Source organism: Herpailurus yagouaroundi, unplaced genomic scaffold, assembly GCF_014898765.1.
Source record: "Herpailurus yagouaroundi ecotype Mexico unplaced genomic scaffold, PumYag 28, whole genome shotgun sequence".
NCBI lineage: Eukaryota > Metazoa > Chordata > Mammalia > Carnivora > Felidae > Herpailurus > Herpailurus yagouaroundi.
In genome coordinates this window covers 76,012,943-76,029,899 of record NW_024412376.1, presented here as the reverse complement: position 1 = coordinate 76,029,899, position 16,957 = coordinate 76,012,943, and the positions used below count along the sequence as shown (strand labels likewise).

At 42.4% G+C, this 16,957-nt stretch overlaps 1 protein-coding gene across 4 annotated transcripts in view; it reads left to right on the top strand.

Moving 5' to 3' along the window:
- The first annotated feature begins 14 nt into the window (after positions 1–14).
- The window catches only part of MCUB (mitochondrial calcium uniporter dominant negative subunit beta), a 109,247-nt gene continuing 92,304 nt past the window's right edge, over positions 15–16,957 (top strand). For 2 of the 4 annotated variants that reach the window (XM_040476408.1, XM_040476373.1), the window contains exon 1: positions 104–211. Coding sequence is in view for 2 of the 4 variants with exons in the window: in XM_040476384.1 (XP_040332318.1) it covers positions 110–211 (102 nt within the window). In the remaining 2 variants the exon portion in view is untranslated. Of the gene's footprint in view, positions 212–340; positions 736–16,957 lie in introns of those variants that run through there. The other 2 variants (XM_040476384.1, XM_040476407.1) reach the window with 2 other exon arrangements.

Below are 16,957 nucleotides of genomic sequence, written 5' to 3'. Positions count from 1 at the left end.
GGGCCGGGGCCGGTGGGAGGCGCGGGGCTGGCTGCGCGCCGCGAGAGCGCCTGCTGCCGGCGGCTGACGATGGCCGGCTGAGTCGCGCGGCAGCCCGCGCCCGGGCAGGATGATGCTCCTGAGGGGCCCCTGGCCGCGGCGCCCGCGGCTGCCGCCGACACCCAGACCCGCGGGCCGAGTGCATCCGCCGCCGCGAACGCCGACGTCTCAGGTGCGACCGAGCCCGGCTCCGGAGGGGTGGGGGCGGGGGGAGGGCGGCTGGAAAAGTTTGCGTAGCGCAACTTGGGCGGCGGCGAAAGCCGAGCGGCCGGCCGGCAAGTTCTCTGCGTGTGGCTGGCCCTCCGGCTCCGCGCGCGGGCGGACCGCGGCAGGTGGGCTCCCGGGCCGCAGACGTGGGTCCCAGGCGCCGAGGGAAGGCGAGGCCCGGGCGGCGAGGAGGCGCATCACCTCGGCCACTGGGCGGCGGCCCGGGCAGCAGCAAAATCTCCCCGGGAGGCGGTTTCTTCGCGGCCACCGCGCGCTCAGGAGTTTTCAGCCACTTTGCCGCCGGCTCGGTGGTCGGTGCAGAGAGGAGCTATAGAAAAACGATCGAGCGGAGGGGCTGTCCCCCGGGGGTGCACTGTCGTAGGAAAGTGAAATTTCCAGCCTGAAAACCGCCAGCCCCTCCCTTCTAAAAAGAGGGAAGAAAAACTCGCGTTTTGTTTCGACATGCGGGTGAATCATGAGTGTGTGTCGGTGAGTAACAGCTGGCTTGACACAGTTGTATTGTGGCCAGTGTGGAACCGTAGCTTGGAGCAGAGGGAGGGGAGTGGATGCGCCCTGGAAAAGCCAGGGGGAAATGCTGCGCGTAACTCGGATGGGGATGGAGCCTGACACGAGCCCTAACTGAGCCTGATGAGGAAAGAACCCATTAGCAAGAGCCTTCCAGGTGTGTGTGATTTGGGAGCGCGTCTCTGAGTTTTCTCACCCCTTCCCCCCTTTAGATTACTTTCAGATTGTTAGAAAAATAACATTTTAGCTGCGCAGTTTGAAAGAAAAGCAGAAAAGAAGCCATGCCATTATCTTGTCACTTTCACTTCCTGTTTGTTTTTTTTTCCTCCAAGTATTTCAAGGCTTCAGAGTTTTGAATGCTGGAGGAAATATTTAAATATTTTAAATTTCCTTTCTTGAGTGTTTGAAAGAGAATGGGGAAAGGGCATTTTATTACTAACGCCTAGGAAAAGGGGCAAACTCCTTAAAATGTAAAATGGTAGACTTCACAAATTGGAGGGAAGGTTTTCCACGTTTGAAATTGTACTTTATTTTTTTTAAATTTTTTTTTTTTAACGTTTATTTCTTTTTGAGACATAGAGCATGAACAGGGGAGGGGCAGAGAGAGAGGGAGACACAGAATCAGAAGCAGGCTCCAGGCTCTGAGCCATCAGCCCAGAGCCCGACGCGGGGCTCGAACTCACGACTGTGAGATCGTGACCTGAGCGGAAGTCGGACGCTTAACCGACTGAGCCACCCAGACGCCCCGAAATTGTACTTTATTAAAAAATGCTGCACTTTACAGTCAAAGATAATACCAAATAGTGAAACAACCCCAGGAACACCCTTTGCTGTACCACCATTTGTTATTTTTTTAAGTGTATTTTTGAGGGGGACAGTGGCAGAGAGCCCCAGGCAGGCTCTACACTGTCAGTTCAGAGCTGGGCATGGGGCTGGAAGGAGCCGGAGTCAACGCTTAACTGACTGAGCCACCCAGGTGCCCCTATACCAGCATTTAAACAAAAGATTAGTTTTCTATTAAACCCATTTAATAGTAAGTGGAATTTTTACGGAGCCCAAGACTAGCTGCGCTTTCTCAAATGATCAGCTCTAAGCCCTCTTCTGCATATTTCCCACCTGATGCTGTTCCCACCTGGTGCTGAAGCATGCCCCAGCAGGAATGTGGATGCCCTTTAAAAGAAAATGATACAGCGGGGCTTATGAGGCTTAATCATAGGGAGACAGTGGTTAGTACTTTGTCTCTAGGTAATCGTCCCAAGAAACCTTATATTTGGTTTCTAACTGGTTTTAAGTCTTGCCAGTCCGTGCTATTAAGTCAATTTACTGAACTTTAGAAATGGCAATGCTTCCATTTTACTTGTTTGATAAAAGACCCCTTGAAAGAAGAGTTTACTTCTGTATATGCCTCTTTGAAATCATACCATAAACACTCTTATGTGGATCCTGAGAAACTTAACAGAAACCCATGGGGGAGGGGAAGGAAAAAAAAAAAAGGTTAGAGTGGGAGAGAGCCAAAGCATAAGAGACTCTTAAAAACTGAGAACAAACTGAGGGTTGATGAGGGGTGGGAGGGAGGGGAGGGTGGGTGATGGGTATTGAGGAGGGCACCTTTTGGGATGAGCACTGGGTGTTGTATGGAAACCAATTTGACAATAAATTTCATATATTGAAAAAAAAATCGTACCATAAAGAAACTGACAGAAATATCCTGGGCACTTAGTTTTGGCTAGGACTACTGAACCATTTTCTGCAAATCAAAGTAACTGGCTGTCAGGACATTTTTCATTCTAAAGTCTCACTGGTTTGTGGTCGCCCCATTTGATATGAAAAGTCCTGTGGCTAAAGACAAGTATTTTATATATTTTTGCCACAAACATTCAGACCTCTGGAGTCTATGCAAACAACAGGAAAAAAACAACAAAAGTGATATTTGCAACCCGATAGCTCATAAAATCCTAGCTTGCAAGGACTTGTCATTATAATAGTATTTCAGGTTAGCTTTCCCAGTTATATTTGGCCTTTTCTAAAAGGATGAGTGTGTTTTGGAGGAGGATTTAGTAAGTTTGGAAAATACACATTTTTCATCCTTGTCTGCCAGTATTTTGTGGGTGGAAGAAAGTTTGTCAACATAGGTATGTTTAGTATACCAGGATTGTTCAAGAATGCACTCAGTCTGAAGCGAAAGAGTGCCAGAGTGTGTTGTGTTGCCTTTAGCCAAGGCATGCTCTGGTGTCCATGATCACGTTCCCGTGTCAGCATCTCCGCTTGTCAGTAGCATTCTGGCTGAGTGGTTGTCAGGGCAATCCATGGCTCCTGCTGGCCTTTCTGTTCTCCAGGGGCAGCTTTGAGTGGTTATAGCACCTGGCGAATTATCTCTAAACAGAAAGCCCTTACCTAACTGTGCCTTTCTTAATTTGGGTTTTCTGCTGCTTAGTTTGAGAAGTCCCCTGGTAAGATTTCAGAACCCCCACTACAGCATTTGAGTCCCTACCATAAACTGTGTTTAAAACTAAAAAAAAAAAAAGAAAAAAAAATCAAGTGTACTTTCAGAGTATACTTTTTTTTTTAACATCTAGAAACAAAATGACACGTTTAAATCCCACCACCAAATATTCATTGAGAAATTGTTTCCACCTTTTGAATTTAAGTCATTCTCATTTGATACTTTTCCTCCCATTCTGCCTCTTGTGTTTGTAATTACTGCAATGTATTCTGTAATACTGGTTTCAGAGCTCCCTCGCGAGGAGAACGCTTGGTTAGATGTTGGGGATTGTACTTACACTATAGCAGATACTGGGGTAAAGTCATTCTGGACCAGTTTGCTAAATATTAAACATTACCATCTTCCAAGCACTCAGGTATTAGTGCTCAGTTGTTTTTTTTTTTAGATTTTGCTCTTTATTGCAGTTTAACAATGAGTGTTATGGCAAACTCTAAGCTAGAAAATCATTCTATATCTTGGCAGACAAGTATATGTTGAATGAGGTCTTTGTGAAGCATTGGTAGAAAACCTGAGGCAAATACTGGTTGATCTAATAGCTGTGTAAGCTAAATGTGTTTAGGTGCTAGCAGAGAAATGAGCAGCTAATTTAGTTGGCGCTAGGCAGTTGGAACATCTGAGTGCCACCTGGCCTTGCCACCCGTGAGCTCCCTGAACTTAGCCAAGTCATTCGGTCTGTTTGGGCCTGTTGTATTCCCTTTTCGAAACAAGAAGATTTATCTAATTGGTCTCCAAAGCTCTTGCCATCTTTAAAGTCGCCATTTGTAATTTTACCAGGGGATATAAATATAGTGTTGAATAAAATATTGTCAGTGTCAGAATGGTTGTCTTAATGGTTGAACAGGCCTCTCTTATGATCTTAGGCTGTCAGTAAAATGGCAGTTTTACCTAGTGATTGTAATAACTGTTTTCCCTTTAAGAAGGAATTGAAATTGATTTGACGGGGTAGGCATGTCAGAATAGATTAAGTCTCGCTCTGATACTTTGTTCTGTCATTACCAGTGTTTTCATCTGTGAAATATTGCTTATTCAAGAGTATCTAGCATTAGAACCATTTTATAATAGACATCTTGAGCTAACCTACAGGCTATAAGCCAATAGTTAATAAACAGAACAGCATAATCTTAGCCATATTCTAGAAGTATCTTCTTTTTTTAATTCCTGTTTCATTTACCACAGTATTTTTTTTTTTTTAAACAAATATCAGCTCTCTGTTCTCAGAGCTGTATGTTCACTGCATGGTATGGGATCCCTCATCCAAATGTGTTTACTGAATTTTCCACATTAGCATACCTTTTTTTAATTAAAAATAAATTTTCGTTAAGTATATTTAAGAGAGACAGAGCATGAGTGGAGGAGGGGCAGAGAGCGAGGGAGACACAGAATCCGAAGGAGGCTCCAGGCTCTGGAGCTGTCAGCACAGAGCCTGATTTGGGGCTTGAACCCAGGAAGCTGGAGATCATGACCTGAGCTGAAGTAGGATGTATAAGCAATTGAGCCACCCAGGTGCCCCCGCATTAGCATACCTTTTAAGAAACAGCCCTGTGAAACATGGTAGTCAGTTGAAAGGTGCCCTTTAAGAGGATCCATGGAAGAAGTTGCGGTCTGGTCGTAGCATTAGAGTTGTTGGTTTCTCCTGCGCAGATGCGGGAGTTTTTTGTACCAGCAGTGAAATGACTGTAGCCAGTGCTGTTCTCCCTGTGCACTGGCTGCCAGCAAGCGTAGGGTCAGATTTTCAACCTACCTTCTAACAAATGTGAAATGATAAGCACTTTACGTATTTACCACACTCATGGTTTCATGTTCTCTACCTTCGTTTTTTCCTACATTCACATCCTCACCAATTTTTTCTGAAATTATCTTTAATTGTTTAAATGCTTATTTTTCAGAGACAGAGATAGAGCATGAGTGGGGGAGGGGCAGAGAGAGGGAGACACAGAATCGGAAACAGGCTCCAGGCTCTGAGCTGTCAGCACAGAGCCCGACGCGGGGCTCGAACTCACGAACCGTGAGATCATGACCTGAGCCAGAGTCAGACGCTTAACTGACTGAGCTACCCAGGTGCCCCTGAAATGATCTTTTAACGGGAAAACGTGAAAATACATTTTTAAGAAATTTAAAAAATCAGCTCTTGGTGTTTGAACAAATATATTCTAAGTAGTTAATTGTGGAAGTGTGGCAAACCAGTTTCTGGTTCACACGGTCTCTGCTATGGGCTTCACCCCGAGAAAGTGCTCACTAAATTTTGATTGTACTGAATAGAGTTGCTGTAAGAATCAAATTCTTTGATGCTGTGGTTCTCTCACTCTTCTTGAGATGTAGTTGACATGTATGGTTCTCTCTTAAATGTGGTACTGAAGTTGTTTTGCTGTCCTCTCACCTTTTTTTCTTCTTAGTGCCTTCACCTGGCCTGAATCTTACCTCCTTGCTACCTCCACTGTCCTCACCTGACTTCAAATATAGTTTGGGTCAACTAGCAATACCTACCAAATCTCTTATTCTGAGAGTTTCCTATTTTGTTAACTCATAAATGGTATTACTTGATTGTACATGATTTTTACTTTAGACACAGGTTCGTTAATAAAGGAAACAGCCCTGCAGTCCAGGCTTTCGGCAGCTCTTTGGGGGATAATTAGATTTCTGTCTAGGATTCACAATATTGGTGAGAAATGCTGTATGAAATCACCATAAACAAAGTCTAGTGAAGAGAATTGCTCTGAGTAGATGTGAGGGCAAGAAATAGGGAGCCATGAAAAGAGAGACAAGAGACGGAACCGGAGTTGAAACGTCTATAGCCTGTGAGCGGAAACAAAAAGTGACATGAAACATTAAACCTCTTATCAAGAAACGGAAACGGGTAGGTGCACAAAGCTTTATTGTGGCAAACTTTAGGGTGGAAAAAAGTCTTCCTGAAGGATCATCCTGGAAGTATGTGTTCTCTCTGAGGGTCTTTTGGTATTTACTGGGTTGAGACGGTGTGGTTTGCAGAACTGCTGTGGGCACAAGTGGTGATGAACTCTCAATTATTTTGTTGTAGGAAGGCCTTTTTTTTTTTCAATAAATTCTTTTTTTTTTTTAAGTTTAATTTTTTGAGAGAGGGATAGAGGGAGAGTGCACCCATGTACAAGCGAGCAAGCAGGGGAGGGGCAGAGAGAGAGGGAGCGAGAGAATCCCAAGCAGCTGTCAGTGCGAAGCCAGACACGGGCCTCGATCTTGACCATGAGATCATGACCCGAGTGGAAATCAAGAGTCGGGAGCTCAACCCACTGAGTCATCCAGGTGCCCCGGGAGTGCTTTTATAATGAATGCTCAAATCGCATTTCTGAGGCCTAGGGATGAGTTAGATTATTTTTAACCTCTTAGGCCTAACAGTAAATAACAAATGTCCTGAACCTGGTTGGAAGAAGGAAGAAGTTATTCTTTTTGACAGATTCTTGTTCTTTTCCTGATTCTGTGTGTGCGGGGGTGTGTGTGTGGGTATGGGTGTTCATATGTGTGGACTGTCTCTTGTTAAATATTTTGTTTTTGGTATTAATTTCCCCAGTGAGCTAAGTGGGATATTTGAAGAGAGGATTTTGAAAGGTTTTTGATGAATACCTGCTCTTTCCACCAGTAACGCAGCTGGAATACAGGTGTACATTTTTATTACCTGAGAGTTGACAGTAATGTGACCGTAAACCTGAAAAAACATTTTAGAAAATGTCTGCAAACAGATCAACATAGCATTGGCTGTCTGAGCTCTTGCTGGAGGATGTTTGTGGTAACATTTTATGGTCTGATAACTTATTTCTGCAAGTCTGCTTTGGGAATGTTTCAGATAATATGTAATAAAGCAATCTCCACTTTCCAGGGGAAAGTATGGTTTCTTTTGACCTTGTAAATACCCTTTTATGGGTTTGTTATTAGTGAAACCAAGGTAAGCAAGCTTTAAAACATAAGCTGCAGTTGATTGGGAAATCCTGTGGCCTCATGCCATCAGTCCCACTTTCTACTCCATGCCTCCCTTTGTCGGTATCTGTGCTGCTCCCTAGGCAGCTTTATACCCCGCCCCCCAAATCACCCTTCTTCACTCTCCTGATTCTACACGTCCTCCAAGGCTGAGTTCCAGTACCCACGCACCCACTCCCTGGAGCCCCTTTTTGATGAGGTCCACAGGTCTCTGCCAGCAGAATTAACTCCACGTTCTTTTTTCTGTTCCACAACACTTACTGCATCCCATGTGTTACAGGTGTGCTTGAATGGTTTTCCCTCCTGCATTCTCTCAGCACCTTGTGGTCAGAGCTATTTCTCCTCACGTCTGATGGCCTCTGCCCTGAATAATACGTGCTTGTTGGGTAGAGGGATGAGTGGACGGATAACTAAATATTACATAGAGTTTCTTAACAGTATGCTTTCTTTAGGCCTAACCTTCTCCGTTTCCTCTTCGCTTCATCTAGCCGGGAACACCTAAAGCATTCTTACCTACTCTTCGGGATGTGAGCCTCGAATAATTGAAGGTTTCTAAAAAGTTAATCAAAATGGTATTTATCATATTTTTCTATTAAAAGAAAGCAGTAATCCTAAATAATATTTTGGTTAGTTTTTTCCCTCAGATATGCTTTCAAATCAGGATTTTTAAAGGACATTATTAACATAATCTAATGAAACATAAATTATGTAAGGATAGACAGCCTGGTGTGTAAGGGTGTGTATTTTGTTGGCTGGTTTTTGTTTTTTGTTTTTTAATTGAGGTATAAGACATACAACATTATATTCATTTCAAGTTTACAACATAGTGATTCAATATTTGTATATATTGCAAATGTATATTTGTATATATTGTAAATGTATATTTGTATATATTGCAAATATATATTTGTATATATTGCAAATATATATTGTATATGTATATTGTATGTGTGTCAAGACATAGTTTCAGAAGTTTTTTTCTTATGAGAACTTTTAAGGTTTACTCTGGTAGCAGCTTTCAAGTGTGCAATACAGTGTTATTACCTATAGTCACCACGCTGTGTATTACGTCCCCATGACATTTTTTTAACTGGGAGTTTGTACCTTTTGACCATCTTCACCCATTTCACCTGTCCCCCACCTCTGGCATCCACCCATCTGCTCTGTATCTGTGAGCTTGTTTTTTTTCCTTTCTTCCCTTTTCTTTTTTAGATTCCACATATAGGTAAGGGGCACCTGGGTGGCTCAGTCAGTTAAGCATCCAACTTCGGCTCAGATCATGATCTCACAGTTCGTGAGTTTGAACCCCCCATTGGGCTCTGTGCTGACAGCTCAGAGCCTGGAGCCTTTTCAGATTCTCTCTGTCCTCCCCCTACCCCTCCACCCACTTGCACTCTGTCTCTATCTCTTCCAAAAATAAACATTTTAAAAAAGTTTAGATTCCACATATAGGTAAGATCATCTGGCATTTGTCTTTCTCTGACTTGTTTCACTTAGCATAATATCCTCAAGGTCTATCCATGTTTTTTTGTTTTTTTGTTTTTTTAATGTTTATTTTTGAGAGAGAGACACACAGAGCACAAGCGAGGAGGGGCAGAGAGAGAGGGAGACACAGAATCCAAAGCAGAATCCAGACTCTGAGCTCTTGGCACAGAGCCTGATGTGGGGCTCGAACTCACAAACCATGAGATCGTGACCTGAGCTGAAGTCAGATGCTTAACCGACTGAGCCACCCAGGCGCCCCCCCAAGGCCTATCCATGTTATTGCAAATGGCAAGATTTCATTCTTTTTTTATGGCTGGATAATATTCCATTGTGTATTTATACCACATTTTCTTTATCCATTCATCCATCTATTGATGGACACTTAGGTTGTTTCCATATCTTGGCTATTATAAATAATGCTGCCATGGACATGGGGGTACATATCTTTTCAAGTTAGTGGTTTTTATTTCCTCTGCTAAGTACCCAGAAGTGGAACTGCTGAATCATATGGTAGCCCTGTTTTTAATTTTTTAAAGGAGCTTTTCTGTACTCCCACCAGCAGTGCACAAGAGTTCCCTTTTCTTTACCACCTTGTCAACACTTACCATTTCTTTTTTGATAATGGTCTTGGCTGTTCTTAAAGTGTGGTGTTGATTTAGGAGGATTGTTTATATGTGGGGAAGGTAGCACTTGTCTCCATAGACCAGGGCTTTCCTAAATGGGATTCTCCCAGTATTAGATCATACTGGTTTTAGACTTGGAAAGTGAGGTTTTGTGATTGCCAAAATTATTAGTGTTAGTACTAAAGGCTTTATTGTTAAAACTTGAATAATTTAGAATATTTAGAATCAATGGGTGGTGTCTGGGTGGCTCAGTCTGTTGAGCATCCGACTTCAGCTCAGGTCATGATCTCATGGTTCATGGGTTGGAGCCCTGTGTTGGGCTCTGTGCTGACAGCTCCGAGCCTGGAGCCTGTTGTGGATTCGGTGTCTCCCTCTCTCCCTGCCCCTCCCCTGCTTGTGCTCTGTCTCTCTCTCTCTCAAAGATAAACATTAAAAAAATTTTTTAAAAAATTGATGATACAGATGTTTATTTGTAAGATATAGCTCCTGGGCAAAATATAAGATTAACCTTTTGGAAAATAACCCCCAAAGAAAAGAATACATTTTTTGATGTTAGGAAGCCTGCAGGTCCTTTCCTGTAACCGTCTTTTTACCACCATTCCAGACGTGGGGCATACTGTACTTTGGAGCATGGAGTTGCAATAAGATGACCATCACTTGGTCTTTCAGAGCTTAGGGTCTGGTTAAAGGGAGGTACCATATGTTTTATATCTTTGGGCATATGTATATATGTTTGTATTTCTTATTCTGCCAGTGCAGGTGGTTATAGTATTGCTAAATGAATAAGGAATAAGATAGCTGCCATTGTCTTTATGAGAAAAGATGTTGGTCTATACCACATGTTGATCATGTGATCTTTTTTTTTTTAAGTTTTTATTTATTTTGAGAGAGAGAGAGAGAGAGAGAGAGCGAGCGAGCGAGCATGCAGTGGGGGGAGGCACAGAGAGGAAGAGAGAGAGAATCCCAAGCAGGCTCTGCACCGTCAGTGCAGAGCTGGACACGGGGCTCAAACCTATGAACTGCGAGATCATGACCTAACCCGAAATCAAGAGTCAGACGCTTAACCGACTGAGCCACCCAGGTGCCCTGATCATTTTCTATTAAGGTCCAGGTAGTGAACATTTTAGGCTTTGCATCCTGGAGTCTGTGTCACAACTAACTCAACTCTGGCATTGTAATGTGAAAGCAATTACAGACAATACGTAAATGAATAGTGTGACTGTTTTCCAATAAACTTTATTTTTAAAAATGGCAGTAGGCCACATTTGGCCCAGAAGTTATAGTTTGCCAACCCCCGGCCTGTAGACTGTATACCAGGATTTTGTCAGTACTAAAGAGCTGCTGTTCCAGAAGAGGAATCTGGATCTGGCAATCCAGTGTGTGTGTAGAGTGGGATGAGGTAAGTGAGTACATGACCAAAGACCCATCGTGAAGTCATGGTTAGTGTACATGAAGCTGGAATAACAGGAACTAGAACAGTGGGAAGAACGAAAGGAAGAATTGTGAAGATGCATAGGTATTTCTGTAGATTTCGGTCAGAGCTGATCGCGAGGCCCCAGTGCCTGGCGGGAACGAGAGAAGGAAGCGCATGGGAAGGCTGGGACTAAGATAATGAGTTGCTGTCTGAAGGCAGGGGAACAATCCAGGTTCTGTGGTGAGTTCTCATTCTGTAGGAGAAGTGACATGATAAAGTAGTGAAGACTTGTGTAAGGAATGTTCAAGGAACAGTATATTGACACAGGCATTTATTCCAGTGGATTTATTTCTCTGGTGAATTATCATTAAACCCTGGGTACCATTTGCCTTTAATCTGAATCTAGCATTAGAGCTTACAGTCAGTGTACATGTACTATTTTTCCTTCCTTTTCCTTTCCTAAACCATTTTCTAAGTGAATTTTCTGTTATCTTTATTGATCGGGATGAGCAGTGAAGTTCAACTTTTGCTGAAACAAAAGACCCAACAATAATTAAACATATTTTTTTAAGCCAGTTTGTTCTTTCTAGGAAATGGTTCTGAGGTGAATTTTTTAGGTCTACACTAGCTCTGTTCCACACAGTCATTCAGGGACCCTGACCTGACCATTTTCTCTGTCATCGTCAACATGTAGCTTCCAGAGTCAAAGGACCTTAGGTGGGTTTTATTTATTTGTTTTTTGTTTGCTTTTAATACTTGCAAGGTGTTGGTGGGCTAGGATTATTAATGTCACATAACACTCGTGCTTGTGTTCCACTATTTCGTTGGATATGTCACGTGGCCACATGTAGCTACAAGGGGGCTGAGAGATGTGGTCCTGGCAGGGAGCCACATTCCAGCTAAAACTTGATAACTGTGGAAGAAGAGAGATGGATTTTGGTGGACATTTAGCTGTTTCTGCTGCCGTTCCCTTGGCCAGAAACAAGAAAGTTTTGCTTTTTGTGGGCACTGAATTTCTGAGGCTCTCTTGAACTATGTTTATATGTGTTCCTCAACAATAGATATTTACAGGGAAACTTTTATTTCTTTCTGGAAAACTTAAAAAGGAAATGGTGGAAAGGCAGCATTTTTAATTTGGGATAGAACAGGAACATTTGACACCTTGTTGGGTTCATTATTAGCTGCCCTCTGGGCTGCAGCTTAATAGAAAATGGTGTAGTCTCACTTATACACTGTAAGCTAAGGAAGGGAAATTTCTAATGGTTCAGCTAGAAGCTAAAGCCAGAATTCAAGTTTATGCAATGACACTTGATAAGGAGGAGAAAAAATGTACAGTTGGGAGAAGATGGCTGATAGTATGGTTTTAGGGAAGGACTTCCTTGAGAAGAATTGTGATGGTTAATATCCTATATATCTAGTATAGGAATTTAATTGCATAGTTTCTGTTAGAAATATGGTCTAAAAGGAGATCTTAATTGGATACTTAGGATTGTTGAAAGATGCTGTGTTTTAGAGGGAAATATATTTTAGAACATAATATACTATTGAGATTAATCCACTGTGATTCAGGGTATGTTCAGAAAGAGATTTATTAATATGACTTTGTGTAATGTCTCCTCACCACATTATTTACTCAGTCTCCTCTTTTTGGCTTATATGCTGGCTTTTTAACTTTAATTTGTCAGGCTTGGATATCACTGTTGATCAGTCTCAAGTGCATTACTTTTATTGACTTTGAGATCTAAGAAATGTTTTCCTTTCCCGTTGCTTTTGATGTTCTACAGTGTAATTATCATTTTATATGATGAAATGGCTAGATTACCATACACATGCACACCTGCGTATGCCTTGAACTTGGACGCTACACTTGTCTATGATACATTAATAAGGCTTTAATGAGACAGTTTGCAGCCCTATTATATGTATAATATATATATATATGTGATATGTGATACATAATATACAACATGTATTATATAGAAAATGCATATAAGTGGAAATACATAATACTATTATCACTGATCTGAACATATTATAGTATCCTGAATGGTGCCTATGTCTAACCTAGCATTGTCACAGCATAAAAGATCATCCTAGGTCCTGTGGAATTATCTTTTTCTGGAGGCTTCTTATTCCATACTGCAGCAGATTACTGTGCGCTTGGTAAGCATGTATCATTCCTAGAAGAAAGCAAGTCTTTTTTACTAATGAGGGTAAAAGTATAGGATGAGTACAGGATTGGACTGACTGAAGGAAAGTAGAACATCCTGATCACAGCAAGCCATTGTCCATTACATTGGATCAGGACTGTCCTACTGCATCCTGCACCAGGATGTTACGTTTTATTTCTGAGGCAGTACCTCAGAAGAGACGCTGACAAGCTGGTGGGGAGGGATGTACATCCAAAAGCGATTAAGATATTGGGGATTCATATAGAAGATCATTAAAGGGGCCAGATATTTTTAATCTGGTGAAAAGAAGGTGAAGAAGCAGCAAATATTTGTTTGCACATATCTAAGAAGGTATCCTGTGGAAGAAAGTCGTTACCCTGTGCTGCTTCAGAGCAAGGAAATCACACCTAAGATTGGGCAGACTACGTATGCAGAGCTCAGCTCAGTTTAAGAAACTATCTGTATATATTCTGGCTATTGACTGCTGGATAGACTGCTCACTAAAGCACAGGACTCTTAAGTTAGAAGAACACAGGCAGACAGTAGAGAAGCACTGCAGGAGGCTGTTCAGTGAGCACACCAGAACTAGGAAGCAGAGCCCCTTTTCCTCTTCTGGCATCTCCCCAGTGCTGCCTGCTGACAAAACTTTAGTGCCAACCAGCAAAGGAAAAATACTGGAAGGGCCCAGATCCATTTTCACAGGGAAGTCCAAAAGGGTGAATTTGGAGCTTCCTGGAAGTAAATTGATAACCCTCACAGGTGGGATGGGGCAATACCTGTGCAGTGCTTGGAAGTAACAGCTACTTTCGTGGGCATGGCCAACCTGGTAAGGCCATGGTAGGATGGGAGATGAGGCCAGACCGTGGTTGGGGCACTGGTTAAAGAGGTGGTAATTTGGATAGAGTGTCTATAGTCTAAATCCGAAATCAAGGAAGGAAGCAACACTTGACTGTTCCAGGAACACAGAGTCCAACCCATAGAGGAACAGATCTGACAGATCCAGAAGAAAGACTTATAAGTACATGAGGAAGTTAGACTAAGCAGGTAGGAAGATAAGGGGTGGATTATTGAGAAGCCAAAAAGTAGGCTTGAGAAGAGTTAGTTGATATCTGGGTCAGGTCAAGGTCAAAATGGGAGGTCAGCTGAGGTGCCCCGTGAGGTTCCTTTTATTGCTAATGTTCTGTGAGGTCCCTTAGGTACACAGTCTTTGATAGCCTTCCCAAAGTCAGAAACTGCTGAAGTCTGGAGACTGATAAATTCAGCTAAAACTTAGTACCTCTTGCTGTCCACTCCTTACTGACTTCTCTATCAAGGAAAACGTTTGGATTGTTTAGAATGTAATGACTATTTAGTTGCGGTGGTTTATGTTTTGGCCTTGTAATATAATATTCTTTCTGTAAAGGTTCGGATTTAGGATGTTTTCTGTGAGGTCATGCCTAGGAGTCACCCAGGACCCAGGTGTGCTACTTGAATTGTTGTCCTTTTGACCTTAAGCACAGATCCTCCGCTAATACGTTACAGCCCATCTTTGCATAAGACATTCGCTTTGTGATGAATCCAGGCAGTTTCCTTCAGTTAGTTTATTCCATTTAGTAGGATTGTGCCACGTTTAATCAGTGACGTCTGAATTATGCCAGTGACTAAGCATTGTAATCAGCCATCGTTGTTATGCCTGCAATTGTATGGAAACATCAAAGTCTAACCTCTTAGAGATATTACTTGAACGTACCTTTGGAACTAAATTAGTATGAAATATCTTAATACTGTATTTACAATTATCCTGCGTATTTAAAGACATTATAAAAGGTTTTTCATAGGCAAATATTGAGCATTAAAACTACAAGAATTATATTTTAGCATAGTGGGGTTATTGGTTTTGAAACTTCAGAAAACACCTTTGTGGTCTCTGCCAGTCTTCTTTTTCAGGTATCTTTCCCACTTTCAGATACACGGTTACAGCGGAATTTGCCGTCTTAGTAGGACATGACTACTTTCATTCAACTGGCCACCTGACCCAGGAAGTAGGAATGGGGTTTAGGATTGCTATCCCTGTTGGCTGCTCTTGTGATGTTTGGTAATGATCATTTTCTACCCTGTGGAGTAGGAAGCAGTGACAATAATTTTGTAGTGATAAAGCAGAATGTGCCAACAAATAGGGAAGAAGAGAAATGAAACGTGGATCAAGGGTACTCATCAACCTCAGTATGACACTCCAGTCCCTGGTTCTAGTCCATTCCCAAGGCACAACTAAATCCTTCCATTGAGACTCCATGAGAGAGATCCTTACGCCCTTAAGGTAAATTCTATCCTTGCTTAAGCTGACTCAAGTAGATGTTTATTCTTTCATCCAAATAGCAGATATATATATGAAGATCATTCAAACTCATTTTAAAAAATCCACTAATGGGGTGCCTGGGTGGCTCACTCGGTTAAGCGTCCGACTTCGGCTCAGATTATGATCTCACGGTCTGTGAGTTCAAGCCCCGCTTCGGGCTCTGTGCTGACAGCTCAGAGCCTGGAGCCTGTTTCAGATTCTGTGTCTCCCTCTCTCTCTGCCCCTCCCCTGTTCATGCTCTGTCTCTCTGTCTCAAAAATAAATAAACGTGGGGCACCTGGGTGGCGCAGTCGGTTAAGCGTCCGACTTCAGCCAGGTCACGATCTCGCGGTCCGTGAGTTCGAGCCCCACATCAGGCTCTGGGCTGATGGCTCAGAGCCTGGAGCCTGTTTCCGATTCTGTGTCTCCCTCTCTCTCTGCCCCTCCCCCGTTCATGCTCTGTCTCTCTCTGTCCCAAAAATAAATAAACGTTGAAAAAAAAAATTAAAAAAAGAAAAAAGAAAAAAAAAATAAATAAACGTTAAAAATAAATAAATAAATAAAAATAAAAAAAATAAAAAAAATCCACTAAGATCTCAGTAGAGAAATGGGTAAAGGAAGTTTAAAATGCCTAATAAACATATGAAAAATAGTAAGCATCACTGATAAATGCAGACACAATAGGGAAATGGATGCATTTCTCCTTTTTTTTTTTTTTTTACCTATCAAATTGGCAGAGAAAAACAGTACTCCAAAGTGTAAAGCATGTCATGATGTGGGAACTCTCTGGACACTAGACAGAGTATAAAGTGATTGTATAATTCAGAATCTCAGCAGGAAACAGATGGCTCAGCCAGATAAGGATAATCAGAGGAGAGTTTATACACAAAGGACTGCGCACAGGGGTGTCGGTGCAGGGGAACTGCCAGGGATGGTGCAGTAACCCTGGGCTAGTTGGGGGGCTGTTGTTGGAGAAGGTGGACCCAAGACCACCTTGAGGGGAGTGGTAACCCTTAGTTTGAAGGACCCAACCAGATAACCACTCATAAGTTATTTCCTTACTGTTCCTTTAAACATTAGCATTCTTTAAAATGAATTACAAAATTCTGCCTTACTGGGCCAGGTTAAGACTTCAGGTGCTTTAGTAAATCATTTAAAAAAATTGTTTTTTAAAGTTTATATATTGTTCAGAGACAGAGACAGAGCATGAGCAGGAGAGGGGAAGAGAGAGGAGGAGACACAGAATCCGAAGCAGGCTCCAGGCTCTGAGCTATTAACACAGAGCCCGATGCGGGGCTCGAACCCACGAACCGTGAGATCATGACCTGAACCGAAGTTGGACACTCAACCGACTGAGCCACCCAGGCATCCCTAGTAAATAATTTTTAACAAAGAAGCTTATTTTTTTCACAGTCAAGCCTCTAGGTAATGTTTTCCTTTTCTTCTGCCGGCAGCTATTGATGTCCATACTGCTTTTGTTTGGTTAATAATATATATATATAATGATAGCTAATATATAGCATGTGTTAGACACTGCCTTCCACTCTTTCCTCACTATCTCAGTCCCCTCACGGGAGTCCTGGGAGATAGGTGTCCACATTACCCCCTATTTGCTGATCACTTGAGGAAGCAGCCAAGGCTCAAACCTGGCCTGTGGCCTCTAAGGCCTGTGTCCCAACAGCCACTCTGCTTTATTAGTAAGGTAAGTTCTCTCTCACTTTAAAAAAATAA